At 46.5% G+C, this 19,623-nt stretch overlaps 1 protein-coding gene across 2 annotated transcripts in view; it reads left to right on the plus strand.

The window, feature by feature from the left end:
- The first annotated feature begins 1,851 nt into the window (after positions 1-1,851).
- Positions 1,852-19,623, plus strand: part of arhgef18b (Rho/Rac guanine nucleotide exchange factor 18b) — a 63,346-nt gene continuing 45,574 nt past the window's right edge. The window contains exons 1-10 of one of the 2 annotated variants that reach the window (XM_088621831.1): positions 1,852-2,034; positions 7,258-7,385; positions 7,489-7,934; positions 9,628-9,748; positions 10,562-10,676; positions 11,323-11,377; positions 12,053-12,097; positions 13,438-13,515; positions 14,644-14,749; positions 16,830-17,013. In XM_088621831.1, the coding sequence (XP_088477957.1) occupies positions 1,959-2,034; positions 7,258-7,385; positions 7,489-7,934; positions 9,628-9,748; positions 10,562-10,676; positions 11,323-11,377; positions 12,053-12,097; positions 13,438-13,515; positions 14,644-14,749; positions 16,830-17,013 (1,354 nt within the window). In that variant the 5' untranslated portion in view covers positions 1,852-1,958. The remainder of the gene's footprint in view (positions 2,035-7,257; positions 7,386-7,488; positions 7,935-9,627; positions 9,749-10,561; positions 10,677-11,322; positions 11,378-12,052; positions 12,098-13,437; positions 13,516-14,643; positions 14,750-16,829; positions 17,014-19,623) is intronic. The other variant, XM_088621832.1, reaches the window with a different exon arrangement.

Here is a 19,623-nt window from a genome sequence, read left to right on the forward strand (position 1 = left end):
TAAAAGGCATACATCTGCACAGAGGTGGTTATTAACTGCTGGAGTACGTGTGTGCTGCCCTAGCCATGTCTTCAGCAGGATTTCGATGGCGTCGAACCCCGAGTTGCCCGGTGGTTTGACTTTTGCGCAACGCACCGTCAGGAAGCTGTGCGAGTTATCAGTCAGCTCGTCAGATCGGCCGTGGCAGTTTTTTTTTTAAAACTCGGCCGCGTTCGCACCCTGCGTTGTTGTGAAGTTGTTGCAGTCGCTGAGCATTGGCGCACCCTGAAAGAGTGCAATTCACGAAACTATGCTTATGTTATCAGTGATGCAGATTCGATGCTTGATGAAACCTTGTAGCATTCCCTTGTCTGGGAAAAAAACTAAGTTTAGCTGTACAGATTACTGTTGATTACTCTGAAGTATTCTGCAAACTTTGAAATGATGCCACTGTAAAAACTTAATCTGATAATATGTAATAAACTGAATGTATAACGTCGTTGCAAGCGAAGATCCGTGCCTCAGGCGGATGTACAGGATGTGTGTTCATGAGTCCTGTCACTAGAGTTGTTTTTTTTTCTTCTCGGCGTTGATACAGAATTTGTTTTTCACGTTGCGTGAACCATCTCGCTACTTTACAAACGCGGTAGAGTCTTATCGTCTTCTTTACGTCTAAACCACAGTCGTGTATCTAGCGCCCAGCTCCTCAATCCACCAGCGAGATGAAAAAGAACGAGATGACTTCGTGACCTATATTCTAGTTGCGAAAATGCAAAGTGAAGCCTCTCCACAAACCAGCTAGTAAGTGTTCATGGAGGCTGTCCGGGATTGGTGGGTTTATCAACTGACCTTAATCTCCTTTTACGCTTTAATTACTGACATGACATTGTCATCCTTTGTCTGCTGGTCTTCTGATATATGGCTCGTTATTAAACAGTAAAATGTGAAATCTTTAAATATTTAGGGCCGGTTTTTCATAGCGAAGTGACCGAATTTGGAGTCTGCATCACATTTCCAGAGTCTGCCTCCAAAACAACAAGAAGTGGCAATTAAGTAACTTGATAACGGGCATAACTGACCAGCCTTTCAGTGAGCCACCAGGTGGCGGAAAGCACTAACAACTTGGAACTGTCAAATGTGCTTTCATTTAATTGGGAAGAGTTTTTTTTTTCCCCAAAAATTCCAAAGCGCTGTGCGCGTTTTAAAAATCGATCTGAGGAATGAATTCCAGTTGAACTGTAGCTTGCTCTTAGGTATCTTGAGAAGACTTGAGTCTCAGCAGTAGGTCTTCAAGGGGAGATGGAAACCTGGAGCTAAACCATGCAGTGGTTTATAATGTCAGCAGGAGCACTTGTAAAATCCACTCTAAGTTTTCCAGGGAGCCCGTGCGGTTTATTCAGAAGGGAGGTTATGTGCTGAGTCAGGCTATTGTTGGTGAAGAAATAAAAATACAGGCGCTTATGCCTGAAAGCGAATTTCTTTTGGCCTCGTTCGTCTTTATTCGCGCGGGAGTCATGTCGGTGTGTCTGCGTTGCTGATGCTGGCAGCTGATTTCCCCCATCACTGCCCAAGACCAGGGCTGTGTTCCAGCAGGTCCGGTCCATTTCTCCAGCACTTCTGAGCTCCTACCGGTATTTCAAGTGTTAATCCTTACCTGCTTCCTTTGCGTACAGTTTCCTTGGCTGTAGGGTAGGGAGCTGAAGCTCAGATTCCCCTCTTTTCCCTCGTCCTTTCCAGTGCCTTAGTCTCTCACCTCTCCCTCTCGCCCCTCCTCTTTTTTGCTCCCTCCCTGGTGTCCTCTCTCCTCCTCCCGGCTCCCTCTTCCCTGCTTCATTCACTCCGTCCAGCCCTCCCTGTACCAGAGCCCCTGATCCTCCTCTCTCCTCTATGAGCTGATCCTTCCCTGCTCCCACACCGGCACCGGGAATCCTGCTCACACTCGTCCCCGCGGTCCCACCTCTCGTCCTCGGACCTCCCCAATGGCGGACTCCCCCCTTAACAACTCCTGGCCTTCCTTTTCCAAGCTGTGGATGAAACGCTGGTCCTTCAAACGAGGTAGAATGTTTGTCTGTCCATCTCCTTGCCTGGCTCCCAGTCGGCAATTCTTTTTGCTTCCCTTTTCCTGGTGGAAACGCAAAGATTGGTGGATTCCCCCCCCATCTGAAGCCAGAAAGAAACTTTGTTCAACTTGTCGAGCTGTTTCTGTTTAGTTTCCTCGTTTTTCCAGAGAGTGGCTCAGTGTCCCAGCTGTCTCAGTTTTACCTTTGCCCTCTGGCTAGCTCGGTCTGAAGGTAAAATGAACAGCTGGGGTGTCTTCTAAGAGCAGAAGCTGTGCGATGGCGTATTGGGCTTTCTCAGCTAACTGCGCTTCACTTTGATTCCTCAGTCAAAATTCATTATCCGCCTGCTGCCAGGGAAACAAATTCTGACCTCACCCTGGTTTTGTTCCGTTTGATCTTGATAAAAATTAAGGAGCGTGTCGTTGATTTTATTTTCATTTTGTTGCATGAAGTTTTTGTTTTGTTTTTTTTTACAGCAGCACCACAGGGTGTTTGATAGCTTGTGAGAAATGAACCCGCCTGTCCTAGGCCACAGATGCCGCTGTAAATCTTGGTTCAAGTGAACAGGCGTAGGTGGGGAAACTGTTGAATAAAATGTAGACCAAACATCTGTCTGAACCCTTTGAAATGGGTTTCTCTGTGCTGCTGAATTGTGATTGTTGAACTGCGACAGGTATGTTAAGGTTAGACGGCTGTTTAAACAAATAATCCATCTGCTGAGGAAAGCACAGACTTTCAGCTGCGCTGTAAATTCAAATCGCTTGCAGTCAGATATCGCTCAGTGCTGTAGAGCTTCATATGGTGCACAAATGGGAATATTTACAGCCTCATCTGACATCTTGAATGATCTGTGGCATGGAGGTCGGCGCGACCGCCTCTCAGCTCTGGGGTGCAGACTTCGGTTCTGGATTGAGGCACAGTCTGTGTGGAGTTTGCATGTTCTTCCCATGTTGTTTTTCCGGGTGCTGGAGTTTCTTCAACCTTCCAAAGACTAGTTGGCTAAGGTAATTGGAGTTTGTGTGTTCCTCTGAGGTAGACTCCAGATTCCTTCAGTCCTCACCTGGAATAACCAGCTTCCTGATGATGCTGGATGGATGATATACTCATCCCCACCTCTTGCTCTGTCGGCAGTTCTGACTCTTAATGTATATCTGGGAAGAGATCTCACCTCAAGTAGCCACCCTTGACTTAGTGTGGGTGTAGATTTAATGATAAGTTGGATGTTTTTTTTGGTTTTTCCCCTGATTAGATGGTTCAGTGGTTACTGTGCACAGAGACAGAGGTCAGATGAAGGACTAACAGATCCCGTACTGATCAGTAGTGTGTGCCGCTGTGTGGTGAGGTGACATGATTATCTGAGCAGACATTGAGAACCAAAACTGTCTCGGTCTGCATGAGTAGAAGTGAACCTGCACATTTATGGCAGTCTGTTTCCTTTTTTGAAACCAGCAGTATCATTCTGTTGGGGGGGCATGACATTGCCTGGAGTTTCCTTTAACCCCACACGATTACCAGTCAGTCGTTCCTCGCAGGCCTGTGGAGAGGAAGGCATTGTGGGACTCAGCTCGGCAGGTGTGGGCTGTGGTCAGGAACAGCAGCCCTCCCTCCTCTGTCCCTCTCTGTCCTGTCTTCCACGTGTCTCACATGACCTTTGTCTGCTCCCCCACTGGCCACAGTCTGCAATCCCTGGTCACAAGAGTCAACCCCAAAGCCAGATGAGTCAAGCGACCAGAGCCTTAAGATGAGCACATGCAATCCTGCATGCAGAGAGGTGGAGACTCCTTCTGCTTTTTATTGTTTTTGCTGAAAGAAAGAGTCCAATCACACTGTGCAGGCTTATATCTCATTAAATCCCCCATGAATTAGTGCTGTCACCCACTGTTTGTAATAACAGTTGAATAATTAGTAATCAATAATATCTCCTCTAACGGGCCGGCATGCTAGTCAGATTAAGCACGGCTTGTTTTGTGAATCTCAGCACTAAAATAACTCTTATAATCCTGTGGATAAACCTCATACTGACATAACTTAAGCCCTCAGATTCCTCAGCTTTATTCAGCTGTACTCCTGAGTATGGTTTGTCAACAGGAGAGGAGCTGGCTGCTAATGTTTCATGTGCTGTGTGAGCAGAGAGACGGGGAGCGATAGACCTAAACAGTCAAGAGCTCAGGGTGTGTTATGTTTAATCCAGAGTAATGTCAGATCAGAACTGTGAGGCCAGCCATAAAAGGATATTATTACTGTACAAGCAGCATGCTGTTCCAGGCTTGTGTGCAGTAAGATGTGAACTGTAAGCGAACCATACCTGCTCACCAAGAAACTGTTAGTGATTCAGGGAAGGGAGAGAGGGTATGCTTTCTTCTGCTTTCGTTCAAAGCAATGATATAAGTGTTATTGTTCACTGAAAAGCATGTGCAAAAAATAATAATAAACCCACTTGCTTGGAGGAGGTGGACACGGCTCTCCTGGGGTAACAGGGTCGCCTGTTTCTTCACTCTCTCGGTGACCTCAGCGCTGGAACGATGTGAACGTTGGCCAAACCAAAACCCCCTGAGACTGCAATAAGGTCTCATTTTTATTTCAGCCCCTCCTCCCTCGCTGTCTTCGGGGGGAGAAAAAATGTCTGATTTTAAAAGGCAGCCTGGCGGTGCTTGGGGCTGCGCTGGGGCTAGGGGTTCAGTCCCTGGGGTGCTGTCTGGGTGGAGTTTGTATGCTCTCCCCATGTTTGCAAGGGTTTCCTCTCATACTCCCAAGACATGCTGGTAGGTTGACTGGCTCCTAGAAACATTGGCCCTGGTCTGAGTGTGTGGTCTGCCCTGTGATGGACTGGCGTCCCATCCGGGGTGTGTCCTGCCTTGCACCCGTTGCATGCTGGGATAGGCTCCGGCTCCAAACCACCCCCCCCCCCCCCCCCCGCGCGATCCTGAATTGGAAAAAGCGGTTAGAAACGGGATGAATCCCATTACCAAATCAATCAAGCAGATATCTTCTGATTAAACAGTGAAGCATGAACCAGAGAACACAAGTGGGAAGTATGTAGAAGTACATTCAAAACTGAGAACAGGAGGCATGTTTTTACCCAGATGTTATGGGAGTGTGGAACAAGCTAGCCAGCCACATAGCGAAAGCAGATTCCTCGAGTCCCTTCAAGAACTGGCTGAATGAGATCCGGCGATCAATAATCTGCTCGCTACAAGAAGGGCTAAACGGTCTTTTGTGACCTTTCTTTTGTTCTCATCATCCTGATTCGAACCAGCGATCTGTGTGGGAATGGGAAGCACTTATGCTGCACTGAGCTCGATGTTTTCCCAGCTCTTAGCCTGGAATCCCCAGTAACAGCTGCAGGCTTTTGATTGGAGTTCTGTGCCATTCACTTCGGGATTGTACTAACAGTAGTTAAGCACTATCGGAACTTTCCACATTCTTATGCCGTCCTGTCTGATGATGGCTTTTTTAGATATTCTGATTCTTACCTTTTTTTTCCAACAGGAAAATATTTCAAATTAGGGCCTCACTTTTGTCCTGCCTTCCTTGTGTATTGCTCATGATGTTTATTTGTTTTAAGGATTGTGTACTGTTGTACCAAGGAACTAAAGAACATGAGAGTTTGTATTTTATATATACTGTACATTTTCATCCACTTCAACCAGCACCGAAGTGCTGCCCCCACCTGGGTGACACACATGTGCCATTCTGCACCAGCAGCCCCAGCTGGGTGACACACTGGGGCCCTTCTGCACCAGCAGATCAGGTGGAGGAGTGAGAAATTGCTTATTCAGTTCAATCAAGGGGGAGATGTAGTGAAGGCAGATTGTTGGAATTCGGACTTTACTCTTAGTAACATTGCCAAGGGATTGTTAGTGATCAAGAAGTGAAGACAGGGGTCCAACATCTCACCCGAAGGAAGGCGTATCCTACAACAGGGAGACTTTTTACACCGGGTCTTTACTTGTTTTTCACTGAAAAAGTTGAAGGTCTTTAGTTTATGAAATGCAGTAATGAAAAGGCAACTGCCAACATGTTTAGGTACATCAGAACATAAATAATTTAATCCATCTAGCTTTTATATGTGTTTTTTCCAGTAGATAATTATTCCAAACCAATCAAAATCCAGAATCTGAAAATGCTTAAATGAATTCAAATGAATCCTGTCATGACGTCAATGAACTGTTCAGTTTTGTGAACTGAGAGCTCAGCCAGAGCGAACCTCTGCAGGTGTGTGGGTCCCCTGCAAGAGAATTGGGAACCCTACTCTACTATGCAGGAAGAGCACAGCTGGCCGTATAATGCTGAGTGGACAGCAGTAGTCGTGCTCGCCGCACGAGTCAAGTCCCGTTATGAGGAATAAGGGAAAAAAATAATTGCTTCCATAAATCCTTTGGCGTACGTCAGGGCTGGCTCTGTCAGAATTGCCTGTGATTGTTTATATTGCGTGTTCTCAGCTCAATCACTTTTAGTGCAGTGTCTCGGTGATCCCTGCCTCCCAGGTTCATGGGCGTTCTTAGTATTGAAAACAGCAATGGCCTGATCTCTGTTATGTGTCTGGTGTTAGTTTGATTAATTGTCTTGCCCATCAAGCTGAGCGCTGCATAATGCAGAGAGTTCAGGGTGTTCTGTCAACAGTCAGTGTTATTATTTAATGTGAATCCTCCCTGTTCTGCAAAATGTCAGTTTACCTAATTGCCTGTGAAGTTCTGTGGATGTCATTAGAACACACACAGGCATGGAGAGAAGGCTTTGCGTGTAAGGTCTGTGGATCTCCACTGATAGGAAATTCCTTAACCTACGCTGCATCCGTTCCCTATCCCCTAATCCAATTGTAGATTTGATCAGGATCTCTTCATGCATTTTTTCATCTACATGGGCTTTAACTGTGCATTATACACTGACATGTCCCTGTGGAGGTGCCAATTAAATATGAAGATGAAAATGGATTTTTCAGAGCCAAGATGGTTCAGTTAAACGGTGGGCTGCTGTTAGGGCCAAATAACCTGACGGGAAGCGCAGATGATCTTCCTGTGCCAGAGCCCCGGCTTCTATTTGGCACAAGCCATGGAAATGAGGATGAGTGTGATAGGTGTGCGCGCAAGTCTGATTCTTCCTGGCTTTGTTCCCCTGTGTGTCTGCTGGGGGGCTCGGGGCTGCTGGATAACCTGGCTTGCCTCTGGGAGCAGCTGCGGTCCTGGTTCTGACTGGCCTGTCCCTCCGTGTCCCGCAGGATCGGAGTGCAAGCCGTGCTCCCGGGAATACACCAGCGTCTCGGGAACAGGATGCGTGTCGCCATCCTCCCTGTCCCCGCCTTCCATCGCGGAGGACGTGTTCTTCAGCAGCACCACTGAGGAGAAGGTACTGCCCCCGAGAAAGCTTTTTTCGGGGTGACCGGTAAACCTAAGGCCTTGTCCTCGCGGGGTTTTGTTAACACGGTTGTGTGTCTCTGGGGTTGTTGCAGGATGACTCCTCCGGCGATACGGATTTTGAGGACCGCGCGCTGGATATCGACGGCAGCATCGAAGACCTTCTCTCCCTAGAGCCCTCCCTCCGCGGGACGGAGTATTTCAGAGACTTGGGGCTGCAGGTCCCTGAAGCGAGCAGCCCGCCGAGGGGTTTACAGTCCTGCCACACCCCAAAGCTCCTGCCCGAGCCCACCAGCAGCTCCTGCCCCGGGTCCCTGTCTCCCGCCGAGCCCGCCGCAGGCATGCAGGAGGGCAAAGCCGTGGACACCCGGGAGTTGGGCGCGGGGGCGCCCCCCGCAGCTGTCTCGGCTGCGGCCCAGGGGGATCCGGAGTTCCTCGAGGCCGAGGAGCCGGAGTCGTTCCCCATTTTGGTGAGGTCCATGTCCACTTCGCGAAGACACAGCTGGGAGGTGCCGGTGTCTCCGGTGGACTTGGGCAGAAGGTGAGAGGGGAAGGGGGTGGGGGGTGATGGCGGCTAACCCACTGAGGTCTTTAATGTACTTCAGTAGGCCAGTGTGAATGTGTAGGCAGCAGTCAAGTCATCAAGATCCTTTAATAGGCCAGTGCCGGGTCTTCCAATCCACTCCATAGGCTCAGACAACACCAGAAGCTTAAGGAGGCGTCTGGATTGAAACTACTGCACTGGAGTGAATTGAAAGAGCTGCAGGCTCTTTGAATGTTGTTTTTAATATCATTGGCTGCTTCATAGGTTACCCGTTCGCTCTCAGATCCTGTGTCCTGCCTTCCTAGACTATACCCTGGAGCTTCGGTCTTGAGCACCCAGCACTTGAGCGCGTCCACAAATCCACCTTAATTGCCATGTGCTCAATTGCACCTGCCCTCTCTGCCCCATGCATTCATGGAAGGGGAGAAGTTCACCCTTCTCCAAGGCATTTTCTCAAGGCCACTGTTCAGACTCCAGCATTTTAAAAAAGGAAACGGGAGAGGCATGATTTGAGGAAAAAAAAACAAGGAATCTTTCTTTTAAGTTGTGATTTTGAGGTAGTTGTATTTATGAGGGGATGGAGTGCTTTTCATTCCCATTCTCAGATTTGAAACTCTGCTGTGGTTCTTTCAGCACAGCAGCGTCCTCACTGTCCAGCAGGCAGGATATGGGCTGGACTAGCAGTCTTTCTGCCTGAGCTAGAAACTGGAATTTAGTAGATCAGTTTGTTAGCTGAGTATACCACTATTTCATAGAATTTCAGCTGTGGTCTTATGAGTCAGTACCTTTAGCAGTACCTTATTCTCCTAAAAAATGGCAGCAGATCCGAAGAACACAAAAAAATCCAATTGACCTCTTCATTCTATTTTATTTAAAGCGAGCGTGTCGTAGGGTGTGAAGCCTATTTTAACGAAAAGGCAAAACCCTTCAAAACCACATTGCTAATTTTAGACTTTTTGCATGAGGCCTGTTTTGGTTAAGATAACTGACTTCCTCATTCAGGCGGAAAAGAGAAATGGCCGCCCGCCCGCCCGCCACACTGCCACCTGGCAGGTGATGCCTCTCTCTTGCAGAGGCACTGGGGAGCCATTGTACTCTCACAGCTGGAAAAGTACTGTGCTGCGCTTAGACGCGTTTCCTGTTAACCTGTGAATCTGTCACTTGTATATGGTGCTGCGGTTACCCTGTATGACGCGCTATAAATAGAGCGGAGAGAGAGATCAGTGAAAGTGGAGGACCCCGAAGGCAATCTCTGGGACGCCCGTGGAAGTACGGTGATGTGACTGGCAGCTCGGTGCTTCTGCACTGCAGGAAGTGGTCTGTTTTTATGTATTCTAACCAGTGGTTAGTTTCTGCTGGATAGCACTACGGCTTGTTTTATTTAACTGGGCAAACTACTCTTAGGTTTTGTATGTAAAATAAACGTATTACTACTTAGCTTGTGCAGTTCACAGACCAGTTATTGCATTAAAACAGCTGTGGAAGTATCTGGTACAAGTTATTTTTAGGCATCTATGGCTATAGTATATCATACATCACCAACCTCCCATAACCCCCCCCCGAAAAATAAAATAAACGTGCAGCGTTGATGAACGTGGGGCAGGGGAACTGCCTGCAGCTTTCAGGTTGCTGGAGCAGAATCGCAGGACCCACAATGAACTCTCGCATGGTCATCTTTGATCTCCCCAAGGTTTAGTCTGGACACAACAGCCATGGACAGCGATGGAGACAGAGAAGAAGACGGTTCGCCTGAGACATCCCAGGACCAGCGGAAACTGTCCTTCGTTTATCCTGATTGCCCCACTGGGGAGGTCAGTGCCTGTGTGGAAGACAGGAATGAATGACAATGGGGAAATAACGGGATCCCAAGCTGAAGGATAACATTTCAGTAAAACTGGCTTACAGAATGTGATAGGCAGGCCTCTTGTGTAGTGGCTCCATTGTGTCCTATGTCAGTACAGATTCTGGTGTGCAGATGTTTATTGGATCTACTGTAAAGCACAACCAAGAGCACAGGATGATAGTAAAATACATCTTAGTGCATTAACGAGTATACACCCGGGAGTTGTGCATGCTGACCCCCAGCTCAGTAGTGTTTGCAGGTACTGTCTTCCTAAAAAAATTCCATAAAAACGATGACTAGTTCCTGCACAAAGATCCTGGTTATTGAGAATCTCGTTGTAAAGGTGCCCACCCCCCCCAGCACTGGCTATAATCTGTTCTTGCAGAAGTGTAGCTTCCATTAACGAGCACCATTGGTTTGAGTCCCAGCTTGGGATTCTGAATGAAAAGCTGCAGTACATTGATTTCTTGGACTGAGGTTCATGGATATAATTAATAGGGAGACGTACTGTTGGCAGATGGCTGTGCCCGAGCTCCTCTCTGCTTTTGTTCCAGCCTGGCTCCTTTGATTAACCAGTGCTGGTTCTCTGGCAGAATTCCAGTGTCTGTCTGGTCGCCAGCTTAGGCGCTCCGAGGTCGGAATGAGGGATGGGGTTCTCCTCTGCAAAGCCCGCAGCCCTGCGCGCGGAAGACTGGGGCAGATAGCGCGCTCCTGTCGGGGGCGGGAATCTGTCCCCCCGTCCAGTCGCTCAGAGTTCGTTTCCCCCTCTCTCTCGCTGCAGGACGAGGACGAGGCCGGGAAGCGCTCGCGGTCGAAGTCCGTGGTTCTGATCGCGGAGAAGGTCAGCACGGCTCGGATGTCGCGCAGCTGGGAGGTCTCGCTGCAAGGCCCCAGAGGTCAGTGTGTGCAGACGCCTCCACCTTGGGGACTGTAGAACCACTGGGCATTGAGCGGATCGGGACCAAACAGGGCTGTTTCTGAAGAAAACGTCAAAATGTTTCTTTCCATGCATTGCTGTCCTAGGGTGTCTGACTTTTTCCAAAAAAGCTGACAGCTCTCCGGGAGGGAGCTTTCCCACTGGAAAGTGGTTTAAGCCCAGAGCATTCTGTGATGTTTTCATCATTGGCATAAATCCTTGACATTAATTTCAGCTGTGGTCGTGCTTGATTTGCTCGATTTACGAAATTATGCCAGCTGTTCAATGGCCACATTGAAATTTGCTCGGCTGTTCTTTTCCAAACCTTTTTATGGGGGTGTATCGGCCAGGCCTGGGTACCTAAGGGATAAAACCACAGAATTTAAGTCAGCGCCAGGTAAAATCACCGACCTGTTACAGTAATCAGGTGCGCTATAGACAGTAAGACCTGTGGATGCCTACTGATCTTCAGCCCTACTTCCTCAAGGGCTTTGTAGCAATGATGGGCTGAGTAATGAACCGAAACCAAGAGAGAAAAAGGAACGCACTCGATTAGAATATAATTAAATAGAATATTGAAAATGTATTCCCATCCTCATCTCCATCGCTCGATTGTGTTCACACAGCTGAGGAACGGAGCACAGAAGAGAACGAGCCAAGCCACGAGGAGCAAAGTCGAATGTACGTACTGCACAGGGATGGCGAAACGCACTCAGGGTCCTGAGTGCCCTGATGGGTACCTTCGCCCACGTTTTCTTGAGGTTACAAAACCACAAATTCATTATGTCTTGCTAGGAAAGTCCTCATCTCCAACAGCACTGAGCCTTCAAAGTCACTTTAAGAGTGCTGTTTCTTATTTACCTTTATGTAGTCTACATATTATGGTTTACCAACATTAACCTTTTACAACTATTGCTCCAGCAGACTCGACAGAGGTCTACTATTACTACGTGTGTGAAATGTTGGCTGTGTTATGTTTAAGGGCTTGCGCTGTTGTTTAGGTTGAGGGTAGGGTTAGGGTTAGGCTTAGGCTTAAGATTTAGTTTATGAAAGCTCATGTGCCTTTCATGTCTTTTGGAGAGTCATAAAAGGATAGAAATCCTTCATATATTATGTAGCCTTTAAGAAGGTGGAATTCCAATGTCCTTCTCATTGACCAAGGTCATATCCTTGCTTTCCATCTTCATCTAGCTTCTACCCTGGTGTAGACAGCAATTCCCCTCCGTTTTAACAGTGGTTAAGCTAGTAGCTGGAGGCACACTGTCCTCAGACTCCACCAGCAGTGATGTACAGGCCTCCCCCTTGTGGCGAGACTGCTGAGCTGAGCACACCGTCTCAGTGTGTTATTTGTTGTAGGCTGATGGTACAGCAGGTCCTGCAGGAGTTAAAGCAGTACCACGGGTAAGTAAGAGGAGACTAAGGACTCCCAGTTTTGGGATTTGTATTTCTGGCTTGCCTGCCCGCCTTTTGAACAAATCTGCACCAATATGACAATATTGACTCACTTCCTGGAGCTTGAACGAAGCTTCTCAAGGATGATACAGAGGAATAAACCCCAATCAGTCCAACGGCCTGACAAAATGAAATTCTTCAGTTTCTTCAATTGATCTCAATTCTGGTTTTAACGCCTAGCAATCTTTGCCAAGTTTTCCTCTGGGAGGCCGTCATGACTAGGTGTTACACAATGAGAAGCGCCTGTTGGTTGACATCCCTGTCTTTAAAGCAACATGAGAGGCGTCGAGTGCTTCACTGGCTGTTGGCTGGAGTTTTAAAGGCTGGCAGACAAGCAAGAAACAAACTCCCAAAAGCAGGGGTTCAGACCATGGCCAGTTGATGCCTGCTTGCCGTGCAGACTGACCAGGGACAGAAGTTGTCTGCTGCCCTGAATAACACACTTACCCCTTTCTGAGAGCGTCCTGCAGCAAAGCAAGCTCATCGAAAGGACACCCTAGAACGCTTGGCTGGGTTTGCCATCATAACACAAGGTTTGTGGTCCAGGAGTGTTCGCTCGCTGCATGTGCAGAGTCCCGGGCACGTTGAAATGAGCAGCCCCATTGCCATCAGGCGGAGTAGTGGTGAATAAAAGCATGCTTTCAAGAAGCGGAGAAAATGTCAAATACAGCCGTGCCCAGGAGCAGGGCCTGATGCAGATGATTGTGTTGAGGAAACACCAGTGTCGTTTTTTTTTTTGGAGGATGGGGTGCTCATTTTAATATGGTAGGTCTCTGTATACGTTTGTACGCTTGCGTCCCTGAAAGCAAACAACCCAGTCTTTTTTTTTGTCTTCGTGCGTTCTGCTCCTCCTTTGGTTTTGACCTCAATCAGAGACGAGCCGCGCCATCTTCTCCACCTTATTCCCGCTTGGGTGACAGGGTGGGAGACTGAGGGTGGCATGGGGGCACGATGCCCGAGTCTCGTCTGCCTGGCATGACGCAACGCCCATGTCCTCGCCCCTGTCCGGGGAAAAAAACACAACTGCATCCCTGGGTCCTTCGCTGGCATCGACCAGCTCACTGTTGCCAGAGCTGGAATGGCAGATGCTGCAGTGATGTTGCCTAAAAAATGCTTTTTAAGGCTGAATCACAATTTCACCCGTCCCTGGTGAAGAGTGTCATTCTTTTTACTTTTTACACCGTATATAAAGCAGTTTGCATGCACACCAGGGCTGATCCCCACTGCGTAGTCCGTGCACTGAGAAAAAAAAGGAGGTGGATCTGGTGAGCAGTCTCTGTCTTCTGCAGAGCCAAGCAGAGGCCCGGCCGTGGAGAGGGCAAGGAGGCCTCGGAGAGCGTGACCTGGTACGAGTTTCTCTCCAACGAGTGAGTCGGGGGCTTTTTTTCTCTCTCTCTTTTGCTTTTTGTTTCCAGAAAGGCCGACGCAAAACTTTAGCCAGGTGAGAAACGGATTGTAGGTCCTGCGATGAAATCTAAGCGTTAAATTGTGGCAGTGGTCTATTGTGGGCCTAGGATCCCCATGACGTTTTCACCCTATGTAATATTCTGAGCTGGAGTTGCATTTTTCCTCCCATCTCGTGGCTGTTAATTGAAGTTAATTGAGGCTGAGCCCTGGATGAATTGAATCCAGGCGTGGCTTGCTGATTGATTAAGGTTAATTCAGCCTCAACCTCAAGCATAAAAGACAGGGATTGGGAAGGTTCGGTTTCTTTCATTGATTTCATTTCTGATTCTAATGCGCAGAAGTCTTCACGCAGAGGTTTTCTTTTGTCTGGAAACCAATGAGTTTACAAAAGGGTTTTCTTTTGATTTAATACTTGCTGTTTAATGGATAGCCAACCCATGGTAATCAGAGGTCTCAAGACCTCAGGTTTTGGTCCAATATTCACCTTTGCTTAAAGGGACATTGTTATAAGAACAAGAGGGATCTTGTTTCCCTTTTTCCTGACCTATAACCCTGCCGTCACTAGAGGACAAGTCTGAAAAGCTCGGCTGTGGAGACTAGCCCACCTGAGGAGCCACAGTCCTGCAGTGGCCAATTTTGGGCAGAGCGGTGGCTCTGTGGTTAAGGATCTGCGCCTGTGACTGGAAGGTTGCCGGTTCAAATCCCGCGGCCGGCAGAGGAATCCTACTCCGTTGGGCCCCTGAGCAAGGCCCTTAACCCTAACTGCTCCAGGGGTGCCGTACAATGGCTGACCCTGCACTCTGACCCCAAGCTTCTCTCCCTGTCTGTGTGTCTGTGTCTCCATGGAGAAAAGCTGGGGTATGTGAAAAAGACAAATTCCTAATGCAAGAAATTGTATAGGGCTAATAAAGAAACATTATATTATATTATATAATATTTATTTCCCTGCCTCTTCTTTTAATGGTTGTGTTTTTGCGTGTCCAGGGGGTGTGAAGTGTCGTGCGAGTGCCTGTCGTTGCCAGAGACAGACACGCCTTCGCTTGTACGTTTGGCCTGAACCTTCCTCTTTCCGGTGCTCTTTCTCGCAGAAACGAGGATGAGGAGGAGCGGACAGAGAAAGTGCGGGGCGCGACAGTGAAACGAAGACTGAGCTCCCTGAAGAACCGGGTCACCGGATCCTTCCAGAAGGACAAGGTGAATGAGAGTCTGAAGCAGCCTTGTGTATTCCAGTTTAAAAGCAGCCTGCCAGCAAAGACTGGCCTCTGCGTTTCCTTTTTTTAACTTGCCAGTTATCACAAAACATCAGGTTGTTATAAATATGGATGAGTATAAAGTCTGCTAATTAACATTCTTTTCCAGTAGGACAAGGAAGTATAGTGCAAGGGAAGGAGGAGGGAAGAGGGAAAAAATGGTGAAATTCACAAATATACAGTAAATTCAGCAGTAAAAATAATCCACCTCTCCCAATTTCTCTCAAAGATCTCATTCTGGAGTCTTAGCTGATAAGTTAGTTTTTCCATCTCATAAATCTCTGAATTCTCTTATTAAAATGACCACCACCATACATTTTAAGCGAAACAGTGGCCCTGAAAACACACACCCACTTTTGCCTAGAATTTGAGCTCCCCGGGTGTTGCTGACAGAGGCTTCAGCTCTTTCTGAAGAGCCCCCTTCTCCACTCCTTGCCTTTCAAGGATGTTCGGATATGTCACGAAGTACAGCTCTGTACTTTTCCGGTTTGGGAGCTAAGCGCCGCCTGACTGAGCTCTCTTGCCTAATCTTCCTGTTCTGAGGTGAACAGTACCCCACCCCCCCCCCCACATACACACACCACATCATCTCCCATCAAGCCCAGTCAGCCTGTCTCGTGTTTTCAGTGCTCGGGAGCCCTGCCTGGTACTTCTGCTGTTCTCCCCTCCTGACTTCAGAACCCCAGCAGCGAGGGGTCTGTTTATGCCAGAGACTTTGCCAAGAGTTTTGCTTTGCGTGCATCGAGTTCAATCAGTGTGTCTGTGTGGGATTTGGACTCAATTTAGTTCGTGTTCTTCGTGTTGTTTGACTGACTAGGAGAGTGTGTGACATTCTCAAACAGCAGGATCAGAATTTAGATTCAGTGGTGGTGTTTAAAATATTCTGATACCACGTCTGCCCTTTTACAATCTTTTTAAATGTGTGTTGTGTCCTTACTCTAAATGCTACATTTATAGCAGCACAAGAGGTGGCACGAGGCTGCGTCTAATGTTTAACAATGGCTTAAAATACCCAGCTGTATAAATGGGCACTTTGGATTGAACCAAATACATTTCTGATCATGTTTTGACTGCCTCATCATCTGTGAGGCTACTGAAGACGTCTGTGAAATCGCCTCTGTGGTTTAAATTCCGTTTAAAAATGACTCAAAGAATTCAATTTTAACACTCATCCTACAAACGACACCCGCCCCGATACGAGACTAATACTGAAGGGCGTATTCACAGTACAGATGTCGTTTATTTTGTTTTCATTACAATGTTAAGACTAATCTAGTAAACCTTTTTAGACGTTGTTTATACCATGCAGCTGGACCCAGAATAAATAAAATAAAAATGCTACTGAATTTTCCAGTACAACCCAACATTCCTATGTGTAATGGGCCGGGAAGGTTAATTAGCTTTAACATCTGGTTCCTTGTAATACCTGTCTTTGTATAAAATAAAACAAAAATGGCATTTTGAGCCAGTATTGCGTATATTTCTAATTCTCCACTTTCTTAGTGGCTGGAAATATTTTGAGCTTCCTTCCGTTGATGTAAACCAAAATAGAATCGTACACAAAGAGTTCTCCTCTCTGACTAAAGAAATAAAAAAGTGCTCATCGTTTATTACAGTTAGTATAGCTGGAGAGTCCAGAAAGACATCTCGTCAGCCTGAGGGTCTATATTTCTTCATAGATTAGAAACTTTTCTGTATGTTACACATGTTCATCTTGGTAATATATTTACACTGATACACAGATCTTCTGTTCACAGTGTCTAATACTTTTATGAATTATGAATTGAGCTTTATTGCCCCTAGGGGAATTTGTCTGGGTTTGTGTCCACCAAGATCTTTCCCATTGGCAGGGAAGTCAGATATACACAGCATCACGAGGTGACACTTTTTAAAAGTGTAAAAGGACATCTCTTTCCTTCCATTTTTCACAAAACCACCACCGACTAGCATTAACGCAGAAGAAGACTTTCAGAGTGTGCTCTGCTATAACTGTTTTTTTCCCCCCCCATTTTTCTCCTCTCCAGGGTAAGAATCGAGAGAAAGAGCAGCAGAAAGAGAGGGAGAAGGAGAGAGAGAAGGAGAAGGAGCCAAAAGAGAAGAGTCGTGCGAGCAGTGGGCACCAGTTCGTGCCTGGCACCTTCTCCAGCTGTGCCACTTGCACACTGTGCAGCAAAACTCTGGTGAGAAAGAATGGCCTGCAGTGTCTCAGTGAGTATCACCATCGCAGAGCTTGCACACAGCTCAAGGCACCATCTGCACTCTCTGGGGAAACCCTACGCTTGGTGTTGTAACGGCAAACGCAGTTCCACCTCGACCCACCTGAAACGCCCAGCTTAAGGACCAGGTTACTCTTGCATGGCACAAGCGACCTGTGTTTCAACGTGCACTTTTCACCGTCGGTTGCTCTGCAAAATGGCAGAAGGCTCAGAAGCGTTTTTTTTTCTTCTTTCTTGCACGCCTCCGCCGTGCCTCCTTCCCGTCAATTGCAGCTGACGATTTGGCAGTTTCGGTTTTGAAACCGAGACTTTCAGTCTTCATGAGCACCACGTTCTGGTATTTCACCAATAGGAAAGGGAGATTATGTGAGCTGATCAGGGTAAAATAGTACAACGAGTGCGTTGCTGAGATAGGGCTTGAACTAGGCATCTCCTCGTGATAGGGACAATCGCAAGATGCCCCAGATTATTGTATCCAATAATGCTTCCTCACAGTACTGCATAGAATCCTTTTCTGTGCCCTGTTCTACTTGAACATCATAACTCTCTCACTGTGTGCACTGTTGAGTGAAGTATAGTTTTGAAGTGCAGAAAATGAAAGCTTATGTGCTTTGAAGGATATGATCACTTGAGGCTGATCGCTTTAAAGTCACCCTGCAACACTTTTGCACGTTAAGTTTACTTGCTGGAATGTCTGTGCATGGTAATATCTAGGATTTTAAATCCAATTTATTCAGCATCTTGTATTTTTTAAGCTTGGGGATGAGAAGCAGTGGAACATCATATTTGGTCAGATAGGAGGTTAGCCTTTTGTGAGAAAAAAGTGAAGATCCACAGTTTAGAATGACACGTTCATTGAACTTAACACGATGTGTTCACCATTTTGAATCCTCTGCACTCGGCATGGCTGGGCCTGGTCACAGATTCTCTGCCTGTCCCATCAGTTTAACAGCATGCACAGAGACTCGAAGGCCATTTCAAAGCTGTACTGTTTGATTCTCATTGGGAAAAAAAGAAATACCCCTTTCACCTAATGTGCTCAAAGCAAGGGGTCTCAGTCTTTCTCCTTCTTCTCAAGAATACACAACAAATGAATTAACTGTAAATCATGCAGATGTTTGTCATGAAGCATTAACTACATTCCAGGTCCAAAGGTACCTCTCTGTTGAAGCAGAATTGCCATTTGAGTGATGGTGAGGACTCTCAGGGGACCCTGGATTTCTCTGGCTAACTCGAAATGTTTGCTATTTTGGTTCAGTGTTTTTACTTTTCCTTGGGGGGGTGGGGGTGTCAGAAAGGAATTCAAACTTTGAATTGATACAAAAGATTGTTAGAAACAAAAGCATACTGCTGTCAAGGACATTGTATTTTTCTGCTTTTATTTTTACTCTTAAGGATTTCTTTCTTCTTGCTGGAACACAAGCCTTGACTACCTTCTCCTGAAATTAGCCATTTTGTTTTAAGCTCACAAGAAAGCCTGCTAGATCCGTACAGAAATAATCCTATCTAGAGAGAAACAAATGCTGTTAAAGAGGAGCAGAGCATAACCTGAGTTACAACAATTAATATTGGCTGCTGATATTTACTCAGAGTTCCTATGATCAGTTATGGTATCATTTTGGGTCTTCTGTTCTGTTGGCAGCTTTCAGTTTTTGCACTGATTAATTATAATAGTTTATTCCCTTTCTCAAATGTGCAAATATTAGGACCCGCAAATCACTCATCTTTATTACTGTTGTTTTTACGTTTGAAGCTTTTATTCATTGAAGGCTATCACGTTCCCCATTTTAGGCTTGAATAGTTTGGTAAGGACTTATGCATGTGGGTTTGCTGGAGCATGTGGGAGTTAAATAAAGGCTGTTTAGTAGTATCTCTACCTGGGGTTTGAGCTTCAGTCCTGATTACAGGATGTCATGTTTCAGCCCAACCTGTAAAATAAAATACTACACACAGTAAGCGTTCAGATCTACTGTACGGTCGGATGAGGAGTGAGCATTTGTATGGTTCCTAATGCAACAGAAAATTGGATTTTCAGTATGAATTTTAGTGGAGAGAAGGACAGTTTTTTTTTACAGTAATCAGGATGAAATTTTGTAGTGGAGATCCTCATGGTTCTCTTAATGTGAAACGACAGCAGAAATGTTTTATTCTCTGCGAGAACCCTTTGTAATCATCGTCATTAAATCGGTTCGCTTCTCTTTTTAACAAGCAACGGTCAGCTGTCCGTTCGTAGACACCTCGGCATCCTGCAGCATGGTGTTCTGTGTTGTGGAAACTGTTCTGTGTCTTGCACAAATATTTTGTAAGCTTGCTTGGTAAGAGAGCTAGTTGCACCTGTAGTGGCCCAGAACAATCCTCAAGGACGTCTGTGCTTCTAAATGCAGTACGGGTCCTATTTTGACAATTGTAGCCAATAAAATGAATCGAATCAGGTTTACCTTTGATATTTTGGGCTTGAATCAGGATTTTCTGATTTTTTTTGTACTTTATACTTAACGTTTATTTTTTTTATTTAATCTGAATATTACACACCTCGAGTACAAGTGTATTTGATCCACTTTGGATTGCAGTATGTTATGGCCCATGCTCCAGAGCTTAGTTT

This window comes from Lepisosteus platostomus, chromosome 27, assembly GCF_059453375.1.
Source record: "Lepisosteus platostomus isolate fLepPlt1 chromosome 27, fLepPlt1.hap1, whole genome shotgun sequence".
NCBI lineage: Eukaryota > Metazoa > Chordata > Actinopteri > Semionotiformes > Lepisosteidae > Lepisosteus > Lepisosteus platostomus.